The sequence below is a fragment of the Acanthochromis polyacanthus genome, chromosome 18, assembly GCF_021347895.1.
Source record: "Acanthochromis polyacanthus isolate Apoly-LR-REF ecotype Palm Island chromosome 18, KAUST_Apoly_ChrSc, whole genome shotgun sequence".
NCBI lineage: Eukaryota > Metazoa > Chordata > Actinopteri > Pomacentridae > Acanthochromis > Acanthochromis polyacanthus.
In genome coordinates, this window is record NC_067130.1 from 1794599 (window position 1) to 1819263 (window position 24665).

The 24665-nt window shown below is 41.3% G+C and overlaps 1 protein-coding gene across 3 annotated transcripts; it reads right to left on the bottom strand.

The window, feature by feature from the left end:
• Positions 1-965: 965 nt before the first annotated feature.
• On the bottom strand, positions 966-23808 carry smad2 (SMAD family member 2). Of its 3 annotated transcripts, none has more exons than XM_022192636.2 (11): positions 23652-23808; positions 19461-19967; positions 14507-14596; positions 12585-12778; positions 12201-12335; positions 11856-11918; positions 11229-11282; positions 10854-11066; positions 9669-9806; positions 8869-9013; positions 966-5565 (listed from the first exon to the last, which is right to left on the bottom strand). In XM_022192636.2, exons 2-11 carry the CDS (start codon positions 19715-19717, stop codon positions 5442-5444), a joined length of 1413 nt encoding a protein of 470 aa, XP_022048328.1. In that variant the 5' UTR covers positions 19718-19967; positions 23652-23808; the 3' UTR covers positions 966-5441. The 3 variants fall into 3 exon arrangements, with proteins under 3 accessions (XP_022048328.1, XP_022048327.1, XP_022048329.1); XM_022192635.2 differs by having other exon boundaries at positions 11844-11918; XM_022192637.2 differs by lacking the exon at positions 14507-14596 and having other exon boundaries at positions 11844-11918.
• Positions 23809-24665: the final 857 nt, after the last annotated feature.

Below are 24665 nucleotides of genomic sequence, written 5' to 3' on the forward strand. Positions count from 1 at the left end.
GGTTTCCTTTGAGGAACATTTTGGGCATCAAATTGCATTCTGATAATTTTTTTAAGCATAAAACGTTGGATTTTTTATTTATATGTAATTAACCACGCCTGACGTACATCAACAGGGTTACTGCATTTGCTTCGGTATGTGGCTGGCTGGCTGGGTAAGTATGAATGTACAGTGGGTACGGAAAGTATTCAGACCCCTTGAAACTTTTCACTCTCTGTGTCATTGCAGCCATTTGCCAAAATCAAAAAAGTTCATTTTATTTCTCATTAATGCACACTCAGCACCCCATCTTGACAGAAAAAAAAACAGAAATGTAGAAATTTCTGCAAATTTATTAAAAAAGAAAAACTGAAATATCACATGGTCAGAAGTATTCAGACCCTTTGCAGCGACATTCATGTTTAACTCACATGCTGTCCATTTCTTCTGATCCTCGAGATGGTTCTGCTTCTTTATTGGAGTCCAGTTGTGTTTAATTAAACTGGACTTGATTAGGAAAGGCACACACCTGTCTATATAAGACCTTACAGCTCACAGTGCATGTCAGAGCAAATGAGAATCATGAGGTGGAACTGGGCAGACATCTCTGCAAGTGCTGAAGTCAGGATAATCAAACTTGGCACTGAAGATCAGTCTAAGGTCCCCTGCTCAGCTGTGGAGTTAGAGGTCAGCAGATCAAGTAGGAAGGGAGATACGTAGGATGATCAAAATTGATAGAGTATCATGCATGGGCGTGGTTCTGCCCTCTACTGGGGGCTCGTCTAATTTACAATCTGCAGTTAATGTCTTCTCTGTAATTTTTACACTTTGAGGGCCGGATTGGACCCTCTGGAGGACCGCTTTTGGCCCACGGACCTCATGTTGGACCCCCTCTGTTCTATCTAATGAGGACACTCGATGTACCACTTTACACGACAAAGGCTTAAATTTACTTCAGATTCAGTCACACAGACAAAGACTCGGTGTTGAATTAAAACAGCTTTATTAGTGTACACTGTAAGAAGTCGTATATGTAGGATAGCTGGAAAGCCTATGAAGATCATCAGCGTTTGAAGAAGACAGAAACCCTAACAGACGGTCGTCTAATGGAGGAACAGCATGGATGGTCAAATAAAAAGTACAACTACAGAACATCACTAGTGACATGTAGGAACTTTACTGTCTTCACAAAGCCACCAGAAGGAGGCTCATCTGGGGAGACAACGGTCATCACGATAAGAAAAACACAACCCGTGATCTGCAGAGGAATGTGGACCTTCACAAAGCGTTGAAACCTCGTCTGGTTTCCTTCAGAAGGGGAGAAGATCTGGCAGGTTTTAGGGTGAAATGTTGGGTAGCAAGAGGGAGAAAGGAAGAGATTAAAAAGTAGACCGAAGGCTTTTGCTGGATCCTGGCAAAATGCACAAGACGGCGTGAGCAGCCATCAGAAAAGACACGATGTATGTTTGATAAAGGGAAGTGATTCATGTCTCTGCATAGAACAAACAGGAAACACTACAGTTCTGCTTCAGTGAAAACAACGATCCAGTTTACATTTTCCCTGTTAAATGAAAAAAAAAAAAAAGACAGCAAAAATACAAGACAGGTGAACAGACAGAGAACATATCTAGACACAAACATCACTGCATGTGGCTGCTTTCAGTCTGCTTACAAGTGAATGAAGGAAACACTTTTCCTTAAAAAGTTCATGATTTCCTTGGGTCAAACCAACATAAAGACCGGCTCTCCTGCAGGACGGCGTTTTATCGAGAGCCTCTAAAATCCACCAAACCTGTGCTCTCTACAAGTCTCTGCAGGAGGCTGACTTTATGATTAAAACAACAGCATTTCTGGACTTCATGTCTCAGCCCTCATGTGACAAACTTCATCAACCTTTCATTTTGGTGTTCTACAGCTAATTGGTAAATGTACAACCCCCCCCCACATCAGTCAGGAGAGAATAATGAAGTAGAAAACGTGTTCATGTGCACGCCGAGGACCGCTGTCGGTTTGAACAAAGTGAAACTGGAATGTGACGCCGAGGCGAATCCGAACCTCGTCCCGTTAACGTATATTTACATGTCCCGCTTAAAATCTTTCACTTTTCACGGGAACATCGTGTGTGAAACGCTGGCAGGTGGTGAGGAATACAGTACAGAGGGATAACCGAGTGCATGTAAACACAAAATTAACCGTGTGCAAGTTCTGAAACTGGAATGTCCTGGGTCGGTAAAGTAAGTCCGAATTCAACAAGTTCACCTTTCAACTACAGATATCTGAATGAACACCGGCTGCTGCGGTGCCGAGCATAATACTGCATCACCCGGCTGCTAGAACTAATACGCAAAAAGTCAGTCATTTAAACACCTTCATGTTCTTACGGTGTGCACCTGTGAAATATTCATCTTGAACCAACATTTTAAATACTACAGTCAAGCCAATAAATCCAATACCTTCAATCAATCTTTGGTCAAACCCCCAGAGCTGACAAAAAAAGGTTCCAATAAGGTAAGAAACTACCTTTTTTTTTATATATAACAGCTGATAAAATCCCCTCACCGAATTCTGTTTTGAAGGAATAAGGAGAGCTTTTCATTCACCGAGCACACAATCATGAAAAAAAAAAAACTGCTTTCAGTGGTAAAACTGTGTGAAAATGTTCTATCCTATGCTACATACACGTCACAAATCATCAAGCTGTGATCATTTCAAACACAGGGTATATTCTAAAAAAAAACATTGGATTGTAATAAAAAGGAAGAAAGCTTTGAAGGTTTTAAATATATTCATATATAAAAAATACAAAAACGTAGCTAAAAGAATGTGTAAAGAAAAATAATTGTGGAGCATTAACTAGCTTGTTTAATACTTAAAGCTTAGATATCTTCATCTGAAATACCAATAGAGGTACCAGCTGGCTTTTAAATCAATCAAATGCTTCAGACACTCTTTAATAAGCCAATTTAAAGACCGAAATCTTTACAGGGAGTATTCTAAAATAGGGGCGTTTCTTCTGTAATCATCTCAGATTCTACTGGGCTCTTCAACACTTTCTATCTGTACAAACTACAGCATATCTTTCATCTTTTATTTTACATCAAAGGCAATTTTCTTAAGGGTGCGTAATTTGAGGGAGTGCAAGTAAAGTATAGAAGTCATTTCTATAAATTAAAGTCCCACATCGGGAGACTTTTCCTATCAATAAAGCCTCATTAAAGGAGAACTTCGTTTTTTTTCAACCTGAGGTCTGTTTCCATGTCATTTCATACATGTGAGTGATGGAGAAATGAATTTTCGACATAGCTCCAGTATTTAGCCAGGCAGGCAGCTTAGCTAGCAGCTCAGCTAGCAGCTCAGCTAGCAGCTCAGCTAGCGAAAAGTATGGGGCAACTTCCCCCCCCGCGTCAAAGTCCGCCCTAACGTGCTTTTTTTCCCACACTGACCGGCTCAGATAGTCTCAATGAGTGTCCCACAACATACTAGAGATGAGAAGTGAACGAAAACCTCCACATTACCTGGCGATCGCTCTTTGTTGTGGTCTGTATCCAAATCTTGTTCCGAAATCGCGCGATAGCTCGCGCCAAAACACCAGCGGGGGAAACAGCTGTTTGCCTCAGGTGGAGAGAGACGAGTGGAGCGATTTTGTGTCGGATTACCGAAGTTTTTACGTCGAAGTGCATCAACTGGAGTTTCAGGGTCCATTTGTAAAACGTTTAGCCACAACTTTAGCGTTTCCTTCTCCGAGTACGGTAGTCTGTGAAAGCTGCGCGAAGTGTAGCGCACCATTCTGTTGCCACAACTCGGAAATGTGCACTGACGACCCATTAGTTTTAGCAGGTTTAGAAAAAACTAACTGTTCTGTAATCCGACACAAAATCGCTCCACTCGTCTCTCTTCACCTGAGGCAAACAGCTGTTTCCCCCACCGGTGTTTTGGCGCGAGCTATCGCGCGATTTCGGAACAAGATTTGCTTTCTAGCATCCTGAAATTTGGATACAGACCACAACAAAGAGCGATCGCCAGGTAATGTGGAGGTTTTCGTTCACTTCTCATCTCTAGTATGTTGTGGGACACTCATTGAGACTATCTGAGCCGGTCAGTGTGGGGAAAAAAGCACGTTAGGGCGGACTTTGACGCGGGGGGGCCTCTTGCCCCATACTTTTTGCTAGCTGAGCTGCTAGCTGAGCTGCTAAGCTGCCTGCCTGGCTAAATACTGGAGCTATGTGGAAAATTCATTTCTCCATCACTCACATGTATGAAATGACATGGAAACAGACCTCAGGTTGAAAAAAACCAAAGTTCCCCTTTAATTGGTAAAAACTGCATCAGTCCAAGTATCTGGAGAGGCCTGTGCATTTTCTACACTATGATTGGAGTTTACCGCTTCATCTGTTAGACAGAAGTAGGCAACGTCGCATTTAGTCTTCATCTTTCATATCCACAAGTCCTTCACAGAGCTCCTCCTCATAAACAAGCATGTGTGATTATAAAAATATAACAAGTAGAATGTGGGGAAGAGAGCAAGAGCATGCAGAGGGGAAGCAGAGTGAGTGGGCTTCAGACTGGACTGCTTCTAACCTCGTCCCAAACCCCCCCCCCAGCTTTAATAAGGTTCCATTGGGGCCACAGGTCGGATGCTCTTGCTCTGAGAATTCCTCAACTTACTGATTCCAATTATCTGTGCTAGGTAGTCATTGATCACACATTAAGAAGAAAACTCCTCACAGAAGTATAAAACATACAGTTCTTAGTCGCAGCCATGACTGAAATGGACCAACTGGCATTTAGGACGCAGAGAAGATTATTTGCCAAAACAAAGCTAGTTGGTGTGTGGACTGGAAAAGAGTGTGTGTGTTTACAGTAAAGACACTGTTTTGTTCTTAGAGACCGTTTAAGTCCGTCATAACACAGAAGTGACTGGTAGAGAAATAAAAAAACAACGGATGTTTGGTCACCAAAACCAGGAAAGAAAAAACTAAATCGTGTCCAGGCGTGAAGTTGACTTTGGTTGAACATGAGCCTGGAGTGGCAGTACTGCTGTTGGTCAGCCTGGTGCAAACATAAATACTGACTGAACCAGAGTTGTGCTGTGGTAGGTAGGTAGTGAGGAGGCAGGATGGACGAGGGGCTGGACAGAGAAGGTCACATGCTGGAGCCCCAGAACTGCTGCTGCTGGCTCTGTGGGAGGACAGAAAAGCTCCGTCCTGCTTTGGGTTTCTCCATCGGACACACCGTCACTCTCCTTGATCCAACAGAACCAAAGGGTCCGCCGCCACGTCACCGCTAACATTCCACTGATGTCCACTGCAGATGTCATGCTCTCGTCCTCCAGGTCCACGGTGGAACAGTTCTTCCTATTTGTTGTTTGTACATCATTTAAGACTGCATGGTGCTCTCCTTTACTGTTCAAACACTCAAATGTCAGCTGGACTCTTTGTAAACGGGCCCCACCAGGACCCTGTTTAGGACATGCTGGAGCAGCGCACTGAGGGGGAACCCATCTGGGTCAACACCTTGTCCAACCACTGGAGGGGGCCATTGAGATGCAGCTCGATCCAGCAGGGGGTGCTGGTGACCGTCTGACGTCTGGAAGGAGAAAGCATAAAGGTGAGGAGAGCTGGAAGTGTTTTACCATGTCATACATGATCAATCACAGCCCTATTAGCAGGGGTGTCCAACATGCGGCCCAAAACCAGTCTGCCAGAGGGTCCAGTCTAACGTGGAGGGTGACTTTGTGAAGTGTAAAAATGACAGCGAAGACGTTAACTGCAAACTGTCAATTTGTAAAACTATAAATTTAAAAATCACTTCCTGACTTTTACAAGATATTTTGCTCATAAAGTAAAATATCACCAAAACCAGTGTTCACCCTTTCATAAGACAACCATGTGATGTTAAACCTCGTTCAGCCCGGTCTGAAGACCTCGTAGGTGAAAACCTTTTTTAAATAACCTGAACACTACATGAGAGTTTACAGTCCCATCCAAGCAGTGTAAACAGAGAAGCCCATGTTTGAGGTGGTAAACCCCAGTTGATTCCACTGCTAATCTTATCACCAAAACCAGTGTTCACCCTTTCATAAGACAACCATGTGATGTTAAACCTCGTTCAGCCAGGTCTGAAGACCTCGTAGGTGAAAACCCACTGACCCATTCAACCCAGACGCTATGCTTGAAGGCAGGGCTGTCCAACATGAGGCCCGTGGGCCAAAAGTGGTCCTCCAGAGGGTCCAACATGAGGCCCGTGGGCCAAAAGTGGTCCTCCAGAGGGTCCAACATGAGGCCCGTGGGCCAAAAGTGGTCCTCCAGAGGGTCCAATCCGGCCCTCAAAGTGTAAAAATTACAGAGAACACATAAACTGCAGATTGTAAATTAGTAAAACTGTACATTTAAAATCATTTCTGGACCATAATGGATTAGATTTATACGGCGCTTTTCTGGGCACTCACATCCATTCATTCATTCACACATTCTCACTCTGGTGGTGGTAAACTGCATTTGTAGCCACAGCTGCCCTGGGGCAGACTGATGGAAGCATGGCTGCCAATCCACGCCTACGGCCCCTCTGACCACCACCAACATTCATACACCAGAGTGAGAGCAGCACTAGAGGCAAGGCGGGTAAAGGACACAACAGCACACGACTAGGTCAGAGCGGGAATCGAACCGCCGACCCTTTGATCATTGGACGACCCGCTCTACCACCTGAGCCACAGCCGCCCACCATGACAAGTAGTTTAGATCATAAAGTAAAATACTAGATTGCTCATTGTTGTTTTGTGTCTCATTTTTATATTTTGTCTTGTTTAAGTTGGTTTCTTGTCTACTTCTTTAATTTGTCTCAAGTTTTTGTTTTGTTTTACTTTTGTCTCATTTGTGTTGTCTTATTTTTGCTTTTCTTGCTGTTTTGTGTTGTTTTTGCCATTTTTTTATCTTGTTTGTCATTTGCATATATTTTCTCTCATTTTTGTCGTTTGTCCATTTTTTGTCACTTTTTTGTCGAATTTTTAGTCTCTTTTCTGTTTTGTTTCGTGTCGTTTGTCTAATTTTTTTGTCATCGTTTTCTCGCTTCTGTCATTTTTTGTCTCATTTTAGTCATTTTGTGCATTGTGTTTGTCGTTTTGTGTTTTTTTGCCTCGCTTATGTTGTTTGTCCATTTTTCGTCACTTTGTAATTTTTGTCTAATTTTTTGTCTCTTTCTGTTTTGTTTCGTGCCATGTGTCTCATATTTTGTCTTTTTGTTGTAGTTTTTGTCGTTTTGTGTCTGGTTTTTGGAATATTTTGTCTTGATTTTATTTTATCTTTTTTTGTCTGACTGTCATTTTGATCATAAAATAAAATACTATGTTGTTCAGTTCCAGATACTTGTGATTAAAATTTGGAGTTGTGGATATTTTTAGGTTATGCTGCTGTGGTTTTACTGGTCCGGTCCACTGGAGATCAAACTGGACTGAATGTGGAACCTGAACTAATGAGTTTGACACTGCTGCTATTAGAATTTCTACATAATGACAGGATTGTTCTTATACTATATTAGCATGAATTAATCAACAGAAATCCCTGGTTAAATTATGTTTGAGCAGTGCTGTTTTTTTAAGAGATTACGAACAAATAAATACACAGTGAATGGATGTTTGACCAGCAGCAGATCAAACATCTGTGGTTCAGCGGGCTCAGACAGCAGCGATACTGACTGTTAACCAGGATACACAGCGGCTTAACCCAAGCCAAAAACACCCCCACAAACACCACGGCCTGGCTTCTGGGAGAGCACAGCACAAAGCAGAGCCATGAGCAGAGCAGATGTTTGCTGGATGGATGGTCGGATGGCCTCAGAGGCGGACAGACACAAACAAACGCTCTGTAATCTGACATTTTACAACAAAAGGGTGAATTTAGAAACAGAGGACAGACATGCAGTGCATACGAGGGCACAAGCTTAAACAAACCTATTACCGTTTGTTGTCAGAAACATCTGGATTCATTAACAATTACCACCATCTGAACCTGCCGGGACCCTGTCAGGATATGAGGGTTGATTTATATTTGGATCACTTTAGTAGAAAACCAACACAGATTACCGCAGGGAGAACTTTGTAAGTTTAAAGGGTTTGACCATTTTCACAGCGAGTCTGCTGTTATTCTACAAAGTTTCACTCCGACCTAAAGACACATCAGGCTGTGAACCGAGGATTAAACACTGAACTGTCACAAATGACTTCCTACCTCCTCCGGATTCTCATATTTAACCAATATCACATTTCCTCCCTCTGTATGACAGTCAGCTTTAAATCCGGCCAATCAGAAAAAAAAAAATAGAAATCTTTCTGATTTCTAACACGGGCGAACAGCACCTCTCAAACATAAATATGAAAATTTCAAAAAGTGTCTTTAAATCCAGCCAGGGGCAGCCAGAAGAATATTTACTCTTTTGTCCGAAGCAACAAATCGCTTCAAGAACCTTTGACTTGATCAGCACCAAACCACAAAAAAGGACGGCCACAGAATCAGAAGTCACATCAGCATCACCACACACACACATGTGGAACAAAGTCAACCAGTCTTTACTGAACAACAACGACATGAAGGCAGAGGAAATGAAACGGTGTTGGCCGACTGCAAACCATCAGGCAGCGCCGGCTTAGCTCTGCAAACAGGAGGCAGCAGGATCAGATTGGCCGTTTCGCACCGTGTAATTTCAGGTCACCCCGTTTGCCAGATGAGAAGCAACGACAGTGGAGCTGACCCCTTCGTATCCATTCTATTAAAACAAGCAGGCGTCGTGTCACCAAGCTTCCAGCCTGATTCATGAGGACACACCAGTGGATTTCACACATCTCCCCGTTTGTTACGGATGACAGCAAACGATGTGCTGAGGAGTGGAACACACCTGTACTCTGCTCCCCAGCCCTTAACGAAGCTCATCCTGATGGTGCACATCCTGGTCAGCTGGTACACCGCCTCAAATCCCTGATTGACCGACTGGGCCAGCAGAGCCGCAAACTCCTGGTTGTTGAAAATCTTCAGATTACAACCTTAAAAAAGAAGAAAAAGACAGGTGTGAGGTTGATGCATCTCAGTCATCCCCACTAAATAAAGTGTGTCCTTCATCCAACAGCAACTAATTCCAACATTTTTTACAAAATAAAACCAAAGCTAACTCTGAACTACTTCAGCACTGAGTGTGTTTCCTAAAGCTGGTGACTTCACTTTTCCGTTTCTGTGAGCATCATTTAAAAGCACCCGGTGTGGGTGTATCGCATGTTGGCGATTATTCTCCATAAGCCTGACAAGTCCGACCCCTGAACGTCTACAGGATCCTCGTGTTGCGTTTCTGTGCCTCGGTAATGATACTGTTCACACTGCTCGTTTGGCCGGGAATGAAATGTTCAAAGTTACATGGGTACAGATGAGTCAGTGTGTGGGTGAGTGTCTGAGAAAAACTGTCACACTGTGGAGGCTCTTAGTGCCTTTCTTCAAGCTTCATTTCATCGATATCAGGTGAAAAAAGTCATGCTTCACACGTCAGTCTGGACTATTTTCATTGTATAGGCATGTACCAGCAGGGTGCTGGTTATTGCTCATACCGCCTTAAAGTTTCAGTCAGCGCTCAGTCCACATTTGAAAATACAGAAACTCAGCACTTTATCTTGTTAGTGAAGCAGACAGGAGAGCTACACGTGTATAAACCTGGTGGGATTTTGCAGACTGTAGCCGGGTGCCAGCCGTATCGCTGGTTGCAGTTGGGACTCTGGACAAAAATGGCACTGTCACTGAGGCACTCTGCGAACACCTCCCCTCCGATGTAATACAACCTGACACCACGACCTGCACAACGGAAGACAGGGAAATAAACACACAACAAATGAAGAGGAGCTATAGGTAATATATGCAAAGGTACAAGCAACAATTCATGCTATCCAACAGTATTTCTGCAACAGTTGTTTCTAAATAGCTCTTATGTCAGAGGTGTCCAACATGAGGCCAAAAGTGGTCCTCCAGAGGGTCCATCAGGTCCTCAAAGTGTAAAAATTACAGAGAAGACATTAACTGCAGGTTGTAAATTAGTAAAACTATAAATTTAAAATCATTTCTAGACCATGACAAGTTGTTTGGATCATAAAGTAAAATACTAGATTGTTCTTTTGTCATTTTGTGTCTCATTTTTGTAATATTTTGTCTCGTTTCTGATGCTTTTGGTCTGACTTTTGTCATTTGTCTCATGTTTTTTCATTTTGTTTTTCGCTTTTGTCATTTTGTGTTTCCTTTTTGGCTCGCTTGTGTCGTTTGTATGTTTTTTTTGTCATTTTGTCTTGTTTTTGTTGATTTTGTCTTTTTCTTTGATCATAAAGTAAAATACTATCTCATTCAGTTCCAGATAGTTGTGACTAAATGCTCTCTTTCTTTGTAGAAACTCTGATCTGGAAGTTGTAATGTGTAAACGATAAACTGAGGCTGAATGTTGATGAAACTGAATTCATTTTTCTTCAGAAATTTCAGGTTGTTTATAATGTTTTGTAAAAAGACAACTCCTTAAATGTGAACATTTTTGCACTGAAACAAAGTAAAAATGTGGAGTTGTGGTTATTGATTATTATGCTGTGGTTTTACTGGTCCGGATCACTTGAGATCAAACTGGGCTGAGTGTGGCCCCTGAACTAAGACGAGTTTGACTCCTGATGCCTGTTTCTGTTATGAACTTTACCTCTCAGAGCAGCTTTACAAGGTTCCCCTCTGTAACAAATCTAAAAAAACGGTCCTGCAGAGTAGAAGAGCTGCAACACCTGCAGTGAAACTTCTTTGAACTCTCAGTATGCCTGACAACCGATAAACCACTGCACTTTTATGTGTGTGTAGGGGTGTGTGTGCCTTCACCTATATGTCTCCTTGTCATTTCAACAGTTGCGTTTCTGTTGACGTTGCTGAGGAGCCCTAAACAGAAGCGCTCAGAGTTGGAGGGGTCGGTGAAGCCGTCGACGGTCAGAGAGGGTTGTGAGGCGTGGAAGGTCTCTCCAACCCGCTGGTTCAGCTCGTAGTAAGCTATAGAGCACCAGAACGCTGGTTCACTGTAGGTGACCGGCTGGAGGTCTGAGGGAGGAAATCATTTTCAATCTGACACTGTTAGAACTACCTACAGTCTAAAATAAATCAAACTATCTACATTAGGCTGTTTAGCTTTTAAAAGGTATAAACTAAGTTGCAGTAAAACTGAAGACATCTGATAAAGAAAAGCAAATAAAGCAGTTTTACCGAGGCCGTGGCTGACAGGCGACAAGGTGCTTGGTGACATTTCTGCTGGTGAACCTGGTGGAAAAAGCACAAACAGAATCTAGTATAGAGATGCTCAGATTGTGTAAACTGTGCTGTTTAATGTTCAGAGGACAAAAACATAATGAGGGGATGACTGTGCCATCAAAAGTGGGACCTGAACTATTTTGGGAGTCAGGCAGAAATAAGATTCATTTTAAGTGTTGATTTGCCACTTGAGCCATTGTTCTATATAAGTGTGTCTATTCCAGAAGACGTAATGGATAAAAACAGGCATATCATTACATATTGGTGGCAAAGAAAATGATAACTGTGTCGTGGCTCCGCCCACTACCTCGCACCCTCCAGGAAGTGGATGCAATGGAAAAAATAAAAGCAAAACTCCATTTGAATTTAGGTTTCTTTATGAATTTATGGGCTCCTCTTATTGCTTACTTTAAGTTGATTTTACATATTTGACAGGCTTAGGGAGATGTTCTTGTGATTTTTATGGGCACAGTCTCTGAACTTCAATAGCCCTCATAACTGTGATCTTCTGACCCTTTTAGCATTTCATTTTTCGGCACCTGCACGAAGCACAACACTCCTCTAATCTACCTGATTCCATACTTTGATTCATCTGCTGGTCGCTGGTTTCTCCGTCTTCACTCATGTAGCCAGGCGGAGGAGTGTCTACAACAGCACACATGAAAACACACTGCAATCAAGTCACTGCTGCATTTAACAAGACAGAACTCAGGTAGTAGAGTATTCTGGTAAATCAACACAACGATTCTGCATGTGTAACAGGATGTATGGTAGTAAACTCATCACCACGGAGAGGTCAGTTCTTACTTTTACAGCTTTTCATTTAAAGAAAAAAACAAGCTGGTTTGTTCAACAGCTACTGTAAGAAGTGAGCGAACATTTTTAATACGACAAAGACAAGTCTGACTTCCTGCGCTGTATACTGACCTGGTATATAGTTATTAGGAGGGTCTATTCCTGCAGGGAAGTTGGTGTTCTCGGGGATAGAGTTTGTGAAATCGTCTAGAGGTGGAAGCTCTGTCAGAATCTCTGTGTGGCGTGGGACCAACACCGGAGGCAGCACTGGAGAGAAAAGGAGTGTCATTGACAAAGGCAAATGTGATCTGTTCTACAAATCAAAATGGGAAACATTCTGCATCTAGTCCACGCATAAAACCAAATTTAAACTGGTCTCCTCTGCACAAACAGACTGAAGATCTAAAACGCCTCACATTTTTACGTGCTATGATCACAGATTTGTTGGAGGACACCTTGAAGGCTCAGACCAAACACCATTTCACAAAAAGACACGTAGTCCTGAGGGGTCATTACCAGGTGTCTCCACTCTCTGGTAGTGGTAGGGGTTGACACACACTTCGTCCTTCTTGAGGTTGAAAGCATACTGGCAGGTGTCGATAGCTCTCAGCTCGTGGTGGCTGTGAAGGTCAGGCCATCTCCACAGGCGGCAGTAGATGACATGAGGCAGGCCTTTACGGTGAGACACCTGAAGACGCCCGTCCAGCGACCTGAGAGAGTTAGGAGAGAGGACAGCTAATGGCTCAATTATGTTATCTGGGCTTGACAGTAGAGGAGAGAGTGTGAGCAGTCCGTCAATGTGTCTGGGCTTTGTGAGTTCCTGGTTTGATGGCGGGAGTTAAGGCGGCATCCAATTAGAAACGAGGAAAAAACGCTGCATGGCTAACCTAATTACACTTCTACGTTGCATCAACAGAACAGTACGTTATAGGTTTCTGTTCTTTTGTAAATCAAGCGTGTAACTAACTACTCTTGTATGAAAAACAATCTTTATGATCATCGCTATTGGATATTACTACCACTAAATGTGATAACACAATCAGTGAGCATACTGTTCCTCTTCCTGCTACTTAATCCACAAAAATACAGCTCCATTATTTCCTTATTGCCTGTATTAGATAAAGTATAATTCCAGTAATGCCAGCGAGTAACGACTACATTTCAGACATTATCTAAGTCATTTGAAGTGGAATTACAAACCACTGTGCACCGATGCCCTCGAATGCACGTACGTGGCCGTTACGGCATCGCGTGGCCGTTACGGCATCGCGTGGCCGTTACGGCATCGCGTGGCCGTTACGGCATCGCGTGGCCGTTACGGCATCGCGTGGCCGTTACGGCATCGCGTGGCCGTTAGATCCTACTGTAGAACGGGGGTTGTCAAACATGCGGCCTGCGGGCTAAAAGTGGCCTGGCAGGGGGTCCTATCCGGCCCGTGGGACAACTTTGTAAAGTCTAAAAATTACGGAAAAGATGTTAACTGCAAATTATAAATTTGTAAAACTATAAATTTACAATAACTTTTTCAAGACCAGGACATGTTGTTTTGATCATGAAATAAAATACTAGATTGCTCGTTGTTCTTTTATCATTTGTGTCCCATTTTTGTAATATTTTTTCTTGTTTTTGTCTCCGTCTGATTTTTGTTGCTTTGTGTTTCGTTTTTGTCTTGCTTAGGTTTTTTGTCGCATTTTTGTCATTTTGTGTAGTTGCTTTTTTCATTGTTTTGTGTATCATTTCTGTGCTTTCTGTCTTGCTTGCGTAGTTTGTCTATTTTTCTGTCATTTTGTTTCTCGCTTTTGTCGTTCTGTGTTTTTTTGTCATTTTGTATGTTTTGTCTCGCTTGCGCTGTTAATCTCGTTATAGTCATTTTTTTTGTCTCATTTGTGTCCTCTGTCCATTTTTTTGTCGCTTTGTAACTTTTTTTGTCAGATTTGTCGAACTGCTGTTTTGTTTTGTGCCATTTGTCTTGTTTTTGTTTTTTGGTGTATCATTTTTGTCATTTTGTGTCTCATTTTTCAGGTATTTTGTCTTGTTTTTTGTCATTTTGACCATAAAGTAAAATCCTACATGGTTCAGTCACTAAATGTTGTGTTCCTTTGTGGACACACTCTGATCTGGAAGTTGTAATGTGGAAATGATAAACTGAATGTTGTTGAAATTGAACAGATTTTTCTTGAGAAATTCCACGTTTTTCACAATGTTTTGTGAAAAGATGGTTTATTAAATATGAACTTTTTTGCACTAAAACAAAGGGGAAAATGTAGAGTTGTGGTTATTTACAGGTTATTCTGCTGTGGTTTTACTGGTCCGGTCCACTGGAGACCAAACTGGGCTGAATGTTGAACCTGAACTAAAATGAGTCTGACCCTGACACGGAGCTTTTGCAGAGATGAAGAGACGTGTAGCGGTTTGTGTGTTCATGCGAGTGTATTCACCTGCTGTGGTCATGGTATCCGTACATGCCTGCAGAGTCCCACTGCTCTATCGTGTGGCCTGAGCCGAGACCCCAAAGGTCTGAGCAATTGCTACAGACACACAATCACACAACATGCATACACAAGTACACACATACACGCAAGACACGTGGAAAAAGGAGAAAAAAATAAAAGCAAACAGATGGTAAACATGAGGTGTTCCATTCCAAATTAGTAGGATGAAATCACAAATATGTACAGTTGGTCTCTTAAGGGCACAAAGGAGGGAAATAATAAAAAGGTCCTCCTTCAGCTCTCCACTAAGAGACAAACTGGATGACAGATGACCGTGTAACAAATCCAAATCAGACAAATAGTGATGCGGTGCAGAAAGACTAGAACCGTGGTGAAAACATTTAGATGAAAGTCAAGATGATAGCAAGACAAATTTATCCTCTGAAACCAAATAAAACATTTTACAGATCCCAAGAAAAGAGAAGTCAATGTTACTATTAAACTAATTGAGTTACGCTATTATTTTGCAGTAAAACTTAATTGTTGCTCTGGAAAATGCAGCACTTGGCAGCTTTATCTAAGCATTAAAATAACACACATCCAATTGTCTTACATATTTATTGGCTTTCGGGTTAAATAAAAGCCTACAATGCATAGGGTCAGGCTACACATATGAAACAAATCGTAATCCTGCTCATCATTTCTAAGACATGAGAAGTCACAGAGGAAATGTATGCATCGACAACAATGATATGTGAATGAGGAAGTGAAGAAATTCAATAGACGGAACAATATATGAAGACGCGACAACAGGAAAATAAAAACAACAGATACCACACAAGTGTTGCTAACTGGTTGAGGAGAGGAGAGGAGAGGAGAGGAGATTCTTTTGTCTGATCAGAACAAAGTAATTGCCATTCCTGTCTGTACAAGACTGTCTATCCTGACATTTATCAGAAGCTCTTAGAGTTGTACAAGCCCTGAAGTATACAATCTCCAGGCAGATAAGGTTTGGCCTTCTTCCTTTCTCACTTAAAGGTCAAGAGTAGAATCACTCCAGTGTCTGTCTGTCAAAAACCTTCTGTGTTGGACTCTTTATCTACTTGCTTATAAATCACTGTGGATGAAAGCAAGAATTGAGAGTTAATCTGCAAAAAACACCACCCAAAGCTGACGCAAACCGTTTTTAAAAACATGACATCTTTATCTCTTTCTGAGGTCATTCAGACTTCCATCGCCACTGGAGAAAAATCCACCCATACCTACTATCTATAGCCAGTCGCGTCCTTCCTCCACTCAAAGAGGAATCTACAAAGACCAACACCTGCCATCACCTCACAGTCCTCCTGACAACCCTCTGACATCCTCCACCCACAAAAACACCAGAAACAGAGCAGTTTATCTTCCACTTTATCAGCTTTATTTCCTTGTGTTCAGAGGTAAGAGAGCGATGCATCAAAAGCCTGGAACGTTTTCTGCCGAGACCTGCCGTGTGACTTTAAGGTAATACAGCCCACCCTCACGCCACGATTTTAGCCAACACATCAACCTGGAATACTTATGGTAGCGAAAAACTCACTTGGACAAACATCAGTTTAAACCAGGGGTGTCACAGAGTAGTAGAGAGTGATCAAAGCAACGAAAGCCAGACAAAAAAAAAGGCAAAATATTACAAAAATTAGACACCAAAAAACAAAAGCAAGACACAAAATGACAAACAAATGAGACAAACAAAACAAAACAAACAAGAGACAAAGAATTACACAAATGAGATGAAAAATGACAAAAGTGAGAAAGAAAAAGAACAAAAAAGCGGAAAAACAAGCGACACAAAAAAAAACACACAGAACAACACAAAACAATGAATAAAGCGAAACACAAAGTGACGACAAAAGCACAAGCGAGATAAAAAAGAAACACAAAACGACAAAAACATGAGACAAAACAACATCAGACAAAAAACAAACAACATATTACAAAAATGAGACACAAAATAACAAAAGCGAAACATAAAATGATGAAAAATGAGACAAACGACACGAAACAAAAACAAAAAAGAGAAATAATTACACAAATGAGATCAAAAATGATGAAAGCGAGAAAGAAAAAGACCAAAAAAGTGGACAAACGATACAAAACACAATGAATAAAGCGAAACGCCAACAGACAAAAAAACAAGCGAGACAAAAAAGACACACAAAACGACAAAAACATGGGACAAAACGACAAAAGAACAATCTGGAGTTTTACTTAATGATCAAAACAACTTGTCATGGTCGAGAAATTATTTTAAATTCATAGTTTTAGAAAATAACAAATGCACGTCTGACACCCCTGATTTAAACTCATTAATTTCACTGTAGCCAAATGATGAACATGGGATAGCACACCTGTCTGACCCATTAAAAAAACAAAAAAATGTTTTTATTGTGATTAAACTGCCTTCACATGATTATGTTAAAACATTTGACTGGTCCAGACATGGCTCATCGTGGAGTTAAAATGCATAAAACACAAACATCCTTACTTCCGTAAACGTCTCACATGAACCCCCACAGCCTTATCAGAACCACTTCAGAAGCTACTATCTCGCCTGCATTCCTCAGAGTGAAGAAACAGAGAGGGGGGTCTGGCATCACACAAGCCTCACATGGCTCTCCTCCTGCCCTCTTAATCCCTTTTCTTCCCTTTCAGCTGCACGCCTTACATTTACAGAAGCTCTCCTGTCTTCTTATCTACATCTAACCTCCTACTACTTCCTCAACAATCAGGCTGGTTTCAGATAAACCGTGCAGCAGTATTTAACCGCATACATGTCATAAGACGCACAACGTCTCCTTTTAGAAGCCTCCATATGTTAACCTTCAATTAGTCATTTGAGCTTTCATGTAACCTCCAGCGCTGCCAGCTCTCTACTGTATTTACACAACACCCACATACGCCAGGAGCTACGAGTAGTACAAGCTACTCCACTGAACCGAGCTGACCTGACTTGGCACGGGTTCAATTCTATAAAACTTCAATATTAAAGTAAATTGCGTTATTGCGGCTGATCCGTGGAAGGTGCACATCTACTGAACATCCATTAAGGCTGCGATTGGATTACATCTGTCTGCTGCATTACTGAGAAAGTATTCACCCACCAACAACATCATCATCATCTGATACGACTAGACACAGAAAGATGAAGGAAAAGTAAACACACAGAGCACTTTAGCACCACATCTGCTAACGTCACCTCACCAGCTTCTCGCCGGTGTCACCAAGTGTGAGCAAAGAAAACGAGGTCGATACAATGCTGTAAATCCCAGTACAATACCAGACTGTTTAGCCAAGACGCACGCCGGATTTACCTAAATCACACTGCAATGCCAGACGTAAATGAGATCTGGATTTCCTTTTTTTTAATCTCATCTGTGCTGATTTGTAGCCAACATAGAAGCATAATGTCAGCCTCACTGCAGGAACTATTTATATTATTCAGACTTTGCAATTAAAAGGAAACCAAGAGAAAGACAGGGAGAACAGAAAGAGCTCACTGCATTGAATATGTGAGAAGGGAAGGTCATAAAGCCTTCAAACAGCAGCCTGGTTATCTCTTCTTTCTGCTGATCCTCAGTGGATTGATTGACGATAATCACATGCTCCTTGAAGGGCTCCTCTGACTTTGCCACTTTGTCAAGATAATGTTTCACCTGATCTGGTGACTCGACTTGTGTACGTAATCATGCGACACATGGCACCGTGCTGAAGCTCAGACACGACAGAAACTGTTTGGACTGAAACTCTGCAATTTTACAAAAACTGTGTGCATTTATATGCTTATGAAATGTTAAACACAAACATTTAATGTGCCGTTTTCAGGGATTATGTAGAAATATAATGAAGGAAACTTGTTCACCGTGACTTCTTTCCTTTGCAAGAACTCTTTTAAGCGATATATTCTTCACAATAACAACTTCACGCATCCCACATCGCATTATGCTCACACTGTTTGGTTAATATTTCATTTCAATATTTCATCTGCTGCTTTGTCTCGGGCTTCTGTGCACGCTACAGTGTAGTACAGTGCACAACCTCTTCAGCATTCATCACTTTTTAAAACAGCGTGTGTGAAGTGGGAAGGTGTGTGAGTCCAGGACAAACAGAATGCCATGTTTCTGGCACCGGTCCCTTTCGGCATTTTCCTTGAAAAAGTAAGTGTTTATTATGCTAAAGAACATTTAAACCATTTAATATGTAAATAAGTAGTGCATCACATAAAGCTATTTAAATAAAAAAGAGAACCTGTCATTTATTTTAATCAAAGCCTTCATATGCGCTGAAATGAAACACTGACTCATAAGACCACAAACCATCACCTCTGCACACAGCTGGGTTTTTAATGAAGTCAAACACAATACGAGTTTGGTAAGACATCTGTTTCCTCCAATCAGGTTTCACTTCTGCTGCCTCGCTAACCTATGGCACAGCAGAACAGGGAAGTGGACCCCTTGTTGTTGCAAAACTTGCCTTTTGGCCAGCGTGTGGGGGCCTAACAACTTTTTTCTTACTTTCATGTGTGCTCATGCACCTCATGTGGTCCTCTGCATTAGTGGTATTGTGGCACACCAGGGCAGGCGGACTGCGGGTGTCTTTTGTGTGTTTGAAAGAGTGTTTGCGCTGAATCGACTATGTGATTACTTCAGATAATTTTTTATCATTTGTCTCACAGTGAAGTGGCTCATTCCAGGTTCTCAAAGTACATTTGGTTGTCTTACCTGATAAACCTGCTGTTTGTTGAAGCGTACATGTGTTAGTGTGTGTGTGTGTGTGTGTGTGTGTGCTATGTCCAGAGGGGCTGGCTGTGTGTGTTTTACCTACATACCAGGACACACATAGCTGTTGTGTAAGCTGTGTGCGTGCAGCAGAAAGATAGAAAAAGACAGAAATGCAGCATCTGTGTGCGTCCTCGTCTCACCTAGGTATGGTGACACACTTTGTGTTGCTGTTCTGCGTGCTGATGGCTTTCTCTAGCTCGTCCAGCTGCCCCGTCTTCTTCAGCTTCTTCACCAGGCTTTTCACAGCTTTTTCGCACCATTTCTCCTCCTGCCCTCCCCCGTTCTGCTCCCCGACTCCTCCGATCCCTCCTCCTGCTCCTCCGCTCCCTGCCGGAGTCTTCTTCCATCCCAGGAGGCGTTTCACAACGGGGGGAGTGAAGGGAAGGATGGAGGACATGGTGGCTTGTGTATGTTTCTGTGGACTTAAGAGTGTCCTGATGCCCCCTCTTAATCCGACTTTAAAATGAAAACGGGGAGACGATACGGGGTCTGAATTCCTGCTGGAAATAACCGATATAAACACAATCTATGTTTGCACTTTTGGGTGGTGTTTAATCAGAACTAAGGCATTGGTCTTAATGAGTCCTGAGGAATATCAGAAGCACGATGCGCTGGGAGGGAGCAGAGAGCAGCACATCCAAAGAAACCTGAGAAACAAAAGGAGAGAGAGCACATGCCGACACGTGAGCAGGAAAAGTCAGACAGTTAAGAAGATACAAAACGTGACGAACAATTCAGCGCATAACATTTTTTTCTGAAACGATGACTTCAATTAGGCCCACACATATAGGATTCCTGCCAAGAGCCATGACTATCATTTCTATCATAGCCTCCCGCTGTTAACTCTCCCACCATATACAGCTCCTTATGTACCAACCAGACTGGCAATTAAAGCACCACACACCCTGTACTCCGCTCTGAAGCATTCGGCGAATTAATTTCATATTCGGTATCTGTGTTTCACACCTGACTGTCAATAACAGGGGAGTCAAACTCGTCTTAGTTCAGGTTCCACATTCAGCCCAGTTTGATCTCCAGTGGACCGGACCAGTAAAACCAGAGATAATAACCTATAAATTAACCACAACTCCACATGTTCCCTTTGTTTTAGTGCAAAAATGTTCACATTTAAGGAGTTATCTTTTTACAAAAATTCATTAACAACCTGACTTTATCATTTATTATCTGGAAATAAATGATATGGTATTTTACTGTATAATCAAAACGACAAAAATCAGACAAAACATTACAAAAATGAGACTAAAAGTGCAAAAAAAAAATCATGGACAAACACAAGTGAGACAAAAAAAAAGACCCAAAACAAAAAAACGCGGCAAAAAACAACGAATAAAATGAAACACAAAATGACAAAAATAAGACCCAAAAGACAAACGAGACAAAAAGGAAACACAAATCAACAAAAATAAGAAACAAGACAACAAAAACGAGAACAGATACACAGAAAACAAGACAAAATATGAAAAGACCGAAAACGACAAAAGAACAAAGAACAATTCAGTATTTTTCTTTATGATCAAAACAACTTCTTATGGCCTAGAAATTATTTTAAATTTACAGTTTTACTAGTTTAATGTCTTCTCTGTAATTTTTACACTTTGAAGGCCGGATTGGACCCTCTGGAAGCTGTTCTGGTCTATATATTTTGCTTTTTGTTCATAATAACCAAATAAAGCTCTTCTCCTGACAAAACCACTGCAACTTGTTCAGGAAAGAAAAAAAAGTTCTTACTGACAGAGGGCAACAATGTAGAAATGATCAACAGCATGTGTTCCTACACTATAATGAATTACACTTGATAATGTCATCGTTTTGGTGAAATAACCTGAATAAATATCACATTTTAAGCTAATCAGTTGCAGCTGTGTCTAAATTTCTGACAGCTTTAGTTACGGTTAATCAGAGAAAATGCGTCTTCTACTTCGTGTAAACAGAGAAGCCCATGTTTGAGGTGGTAAATCCCAGCTGATTTCTCTGCTAATCTTATCACCAAAACCAGTGTTCACCCTTTCATAGGATGATGTTAAACCCTATTCAGCAGGGTCTTAAGACCTCATAGGTTAAAACCCACTGACCCATTCAACCCAGCCGCTACGCTTGAAGGCAGGGCTGTTAAACTACAGCCCGTGGTCCAAAAGTGGTCCTCCAGAGGGTCCAATCCGGCCCTCAAAGTGTAAAAATTACAGAGAAGACATTAACTGCAGATTGTAAATTAGTAAAACTATACATTTAAAATCATTTCTAGATCATGACAAGTTGTTTGGATCAGAAAGTAAAATACTAGATTGTTCATTGTTCTTTTGTCGTTTCGTCTCGTTTTTGGCAGGTTTTTGTCTGATTTTTGTCGTTTGTCCCATGTTTTTGTCATTTTGTTTCACACTTTTGTTATTTTTTGTCTCGTTTTCATCATTTTGTGTCTTTTTTGGTCTCAGTTGTGTCGTTTGTCTATTTTTTGTCGCTTTCTTACTTTTGTCTATTTTTTGTTTTGTTTTGTCTCATTTATTGTCATTTTGTTTCTGGCTTTTGTTGTTTTGTGTCTCATTTTTGTAATATTTTGTCCCGTTCTTGGTGTCTTTTGTCGTTTTGTGTCTCGTTTTTGTAATATTTTGTCCCATTCTTGGTGTCTTTTGTCGTTTTGTGTCTCGTTTTTGTAATATTTTGTCCTGTTCTTTGTGTCTTTTGTCGTTTTGTTTCTCGTTTTTGTCATTTTGTGCTTCTTTTTTTGTCTGACTTGTGTTTTTTGTCTTATATTTGTCGTTTTGTGTTTTGCGAATCATTTATTTTGTCATTTTGTGTGCTGCTTTTGTCTCGTTTGTCCACTTTTTGGTTGATTTGTACCTTTCTCTGTCTAATTTTTTTACTCCATTTTCTTTTCAGGTTGTTCATAATGTTTCATAAAAACATAATTCCTTAAATGTGAACTTTTTTGCACTAAAACAAAGGAAACATGTGGATTTGTGGTTATTTATATGTTATTATGCTGTGATTTTCCTGGTGATTTGAGATCAAATTGGGCTGAATGTGGCTTTTGAACGAAAATGAGTTTGACTCCGCTGTTTAGGTGAAAATCCTCTGACCCGTTCCAACCAGCCGCTACGCTTCAGACATCACCTGAGAGTTTCGCATTCACCTAGATTGTAAAATGTGGAGTTCTGTAGGTGAACGTAACCTTACCCGATATTATACCATCATTTTAACACAAAGATCCCATTTCCAGTCTACTGATGGAGGCTCACATTCTCAGACAGACAGCGTTCTAATTCAATTACTAAATGCAATTTAAAAATACTTTTTTCCCCATGGACCCACTCTTACCTAGACACAAACTGCTTTCTTTGCTATTAGATTAATGCACTAATCAATAGGACTTTTTCAAAGGAAAAAACACAGCTAAAACTACTCTGTGATGCAGATTTGTGAACTCAGCCGCCCCTGGAGGAAGGGATAACTGTACTCCAAGCGCTACTCTGAAAGTCCAAGCTCCTTCTAAGAATTAATTTCACCGGCTTAACCCGTGAACTGCTTACTAAACGTACAGTATGAATGGCTTTAAAGGAGTCAGACCACTCCTGGAAATAATTAGCTACACTTTTTGGTCCCCTTATTGTCTAAACATGCAAGCATTGGAGGAAGCTGGTTAAATACTCCTACTGATAGGGGTCATGTTTAGCTAAATTTTAAAAAAAAAAAAACATTTAGTGATATTTTAGCCCTGTTGCTGAAGGTTGATGCACAAAGGAGGGTCCTGGAACAACACAAACCCTGTGCTGTGGGGGATCCTGGGAACAAAAAGCTGTCGCCTTCGAAGTGAACACAAAGTGTGAATGCAAGTTAAGCGACCAGAAGCACAAAAAAGGCGCTGATATGACCACAAAGCATGCCAGTTGGGATTTCTGACACAGCTACCGGGGTCAAATGGGCAAAACAAGCAACGGTATTTCTGTGAAAGTGTGTGTTTTGGGTGACTTCTTTCTCCATACCTACACACAACGGTCTGAAGAATAAGCTAACGCTACCAACAGCCAGCGGATGCCAGCAGACTTTGAGAAGCCGCAAAAAAGCGACTTCATTTCATCGCCTGGTGTCGTTTGCCGTGATATAGAGACGCAGTAGAAAATATTCGGGTTTCTTTTGTCTCAAAATGATTGATAGTCCCTCTCCTCTCCTCCTCCCGTCGCCTCCAAGAAAAAAAAAAGAGTACGAAAAAATCCGCTAGCAAGCTTGCTACTTTGTGCCACAGACAAATAAACAGGTCTGTTGTGTGTTCCGTCGCTGACAAATCAATTCCCTCCCGCCGTTTAAAACACACTTACCCGACAGGGAGGTGAAATCTCGCTGAACGGTCGGTCAGGTGTCTGTCAGAAAAGCCTGCTTGTTCATTTTAAACGCATCCAGAGACACTTTAAAGTGTATTTTCCACCTCCGAGCCGCCGGGATGATGGCCCCTCATTCAAAGCTCAACCGAACATGTATCGCCTCACGCAAAACAAAAACGGAGACACTCCGCGAAGCCCCGCCTTTGCTTTATTCCCATTGGTCGATTCCGGGGACTCAGCCGATAACCTGTTGCCAGACGCGCGTTCTATTGGCTGGAAGTCACGTCCGTCATACGTTGGTGCATACGAAGGTATGTCGGTGATGTTTATCAGTGGGTACCTTGATTGTCCTTTTAGAATTGCATAATACTGTAGCTCTGTCTTTGTGTCTCTCTCTCAGTTCAATGTTTTTTTTAGAAATTGCAGTATGCTTTATTGGCATTAATGGATAGTAGAAAAGCACAAGAAGTGAGGTGAGAATCAGGTTTAATGGCCAACACAACATACAAGGAATTTGCTTTCGGCAGTTGGTGTCACCCCAGGAATATGGAAAGAGAATAATAATAATAATAATAATAATAATAATAATAATAATAATAATAGAAGAAACCATAGAATGAAGAACACTGGAAAAATGCTAGTAATAAAATAAATATAACACAATATATAGAGATATTTACAAAGATAGAAAGGAATATATAAACACAGTAGTGCAAAACAGCACATGTTAGGGACAGCACATGTTAGAGGATGTTAGAGGCTTTGGAGATAAAGTCAGAGAGGCCAGACTGAGATGGTTCAGACATGTCCAGAGGAGAGAGAGTGCATATATTGGCAGAAGCATAGACATATATAAGATAAGATAAGATAAGATAAGATAAGATAAGATAAGATAAGATAAGATAAGATAAGATAAGATAAGATAAGATAAGATAAGATAAGATAGACTTTATTCATCTCACAAAGGAGAAGTTTAGTGTTACAGGGCTCTTAGAAACAAAAAACAAAGGA

Bases quoted from the DNA above. Each gene is read 5' to 3' on its own strand.
- smad2 (XM_022192635.2), bottom strand. From the start codon at position 19,717: ATGTCCTCCATCCTTCCCTTCACTCCCCCCGTTGTGAAACGCCTCCTG. The intron at 11,919-12,200 runs GTCAGTATACAG...GTGCTGTTGTAG, and splicing joins TCCTAATAACTATATACCAG to ACACTCCTCCGCCTGGCTAC. The intron at 11,067-11,228 runs GTAAAACTGCTT...TTCCTCCCTCAG, and splicing joins GCCTGTCAGCCACGGCCTCG to ACCTCCAGCCGGTCACCTAC.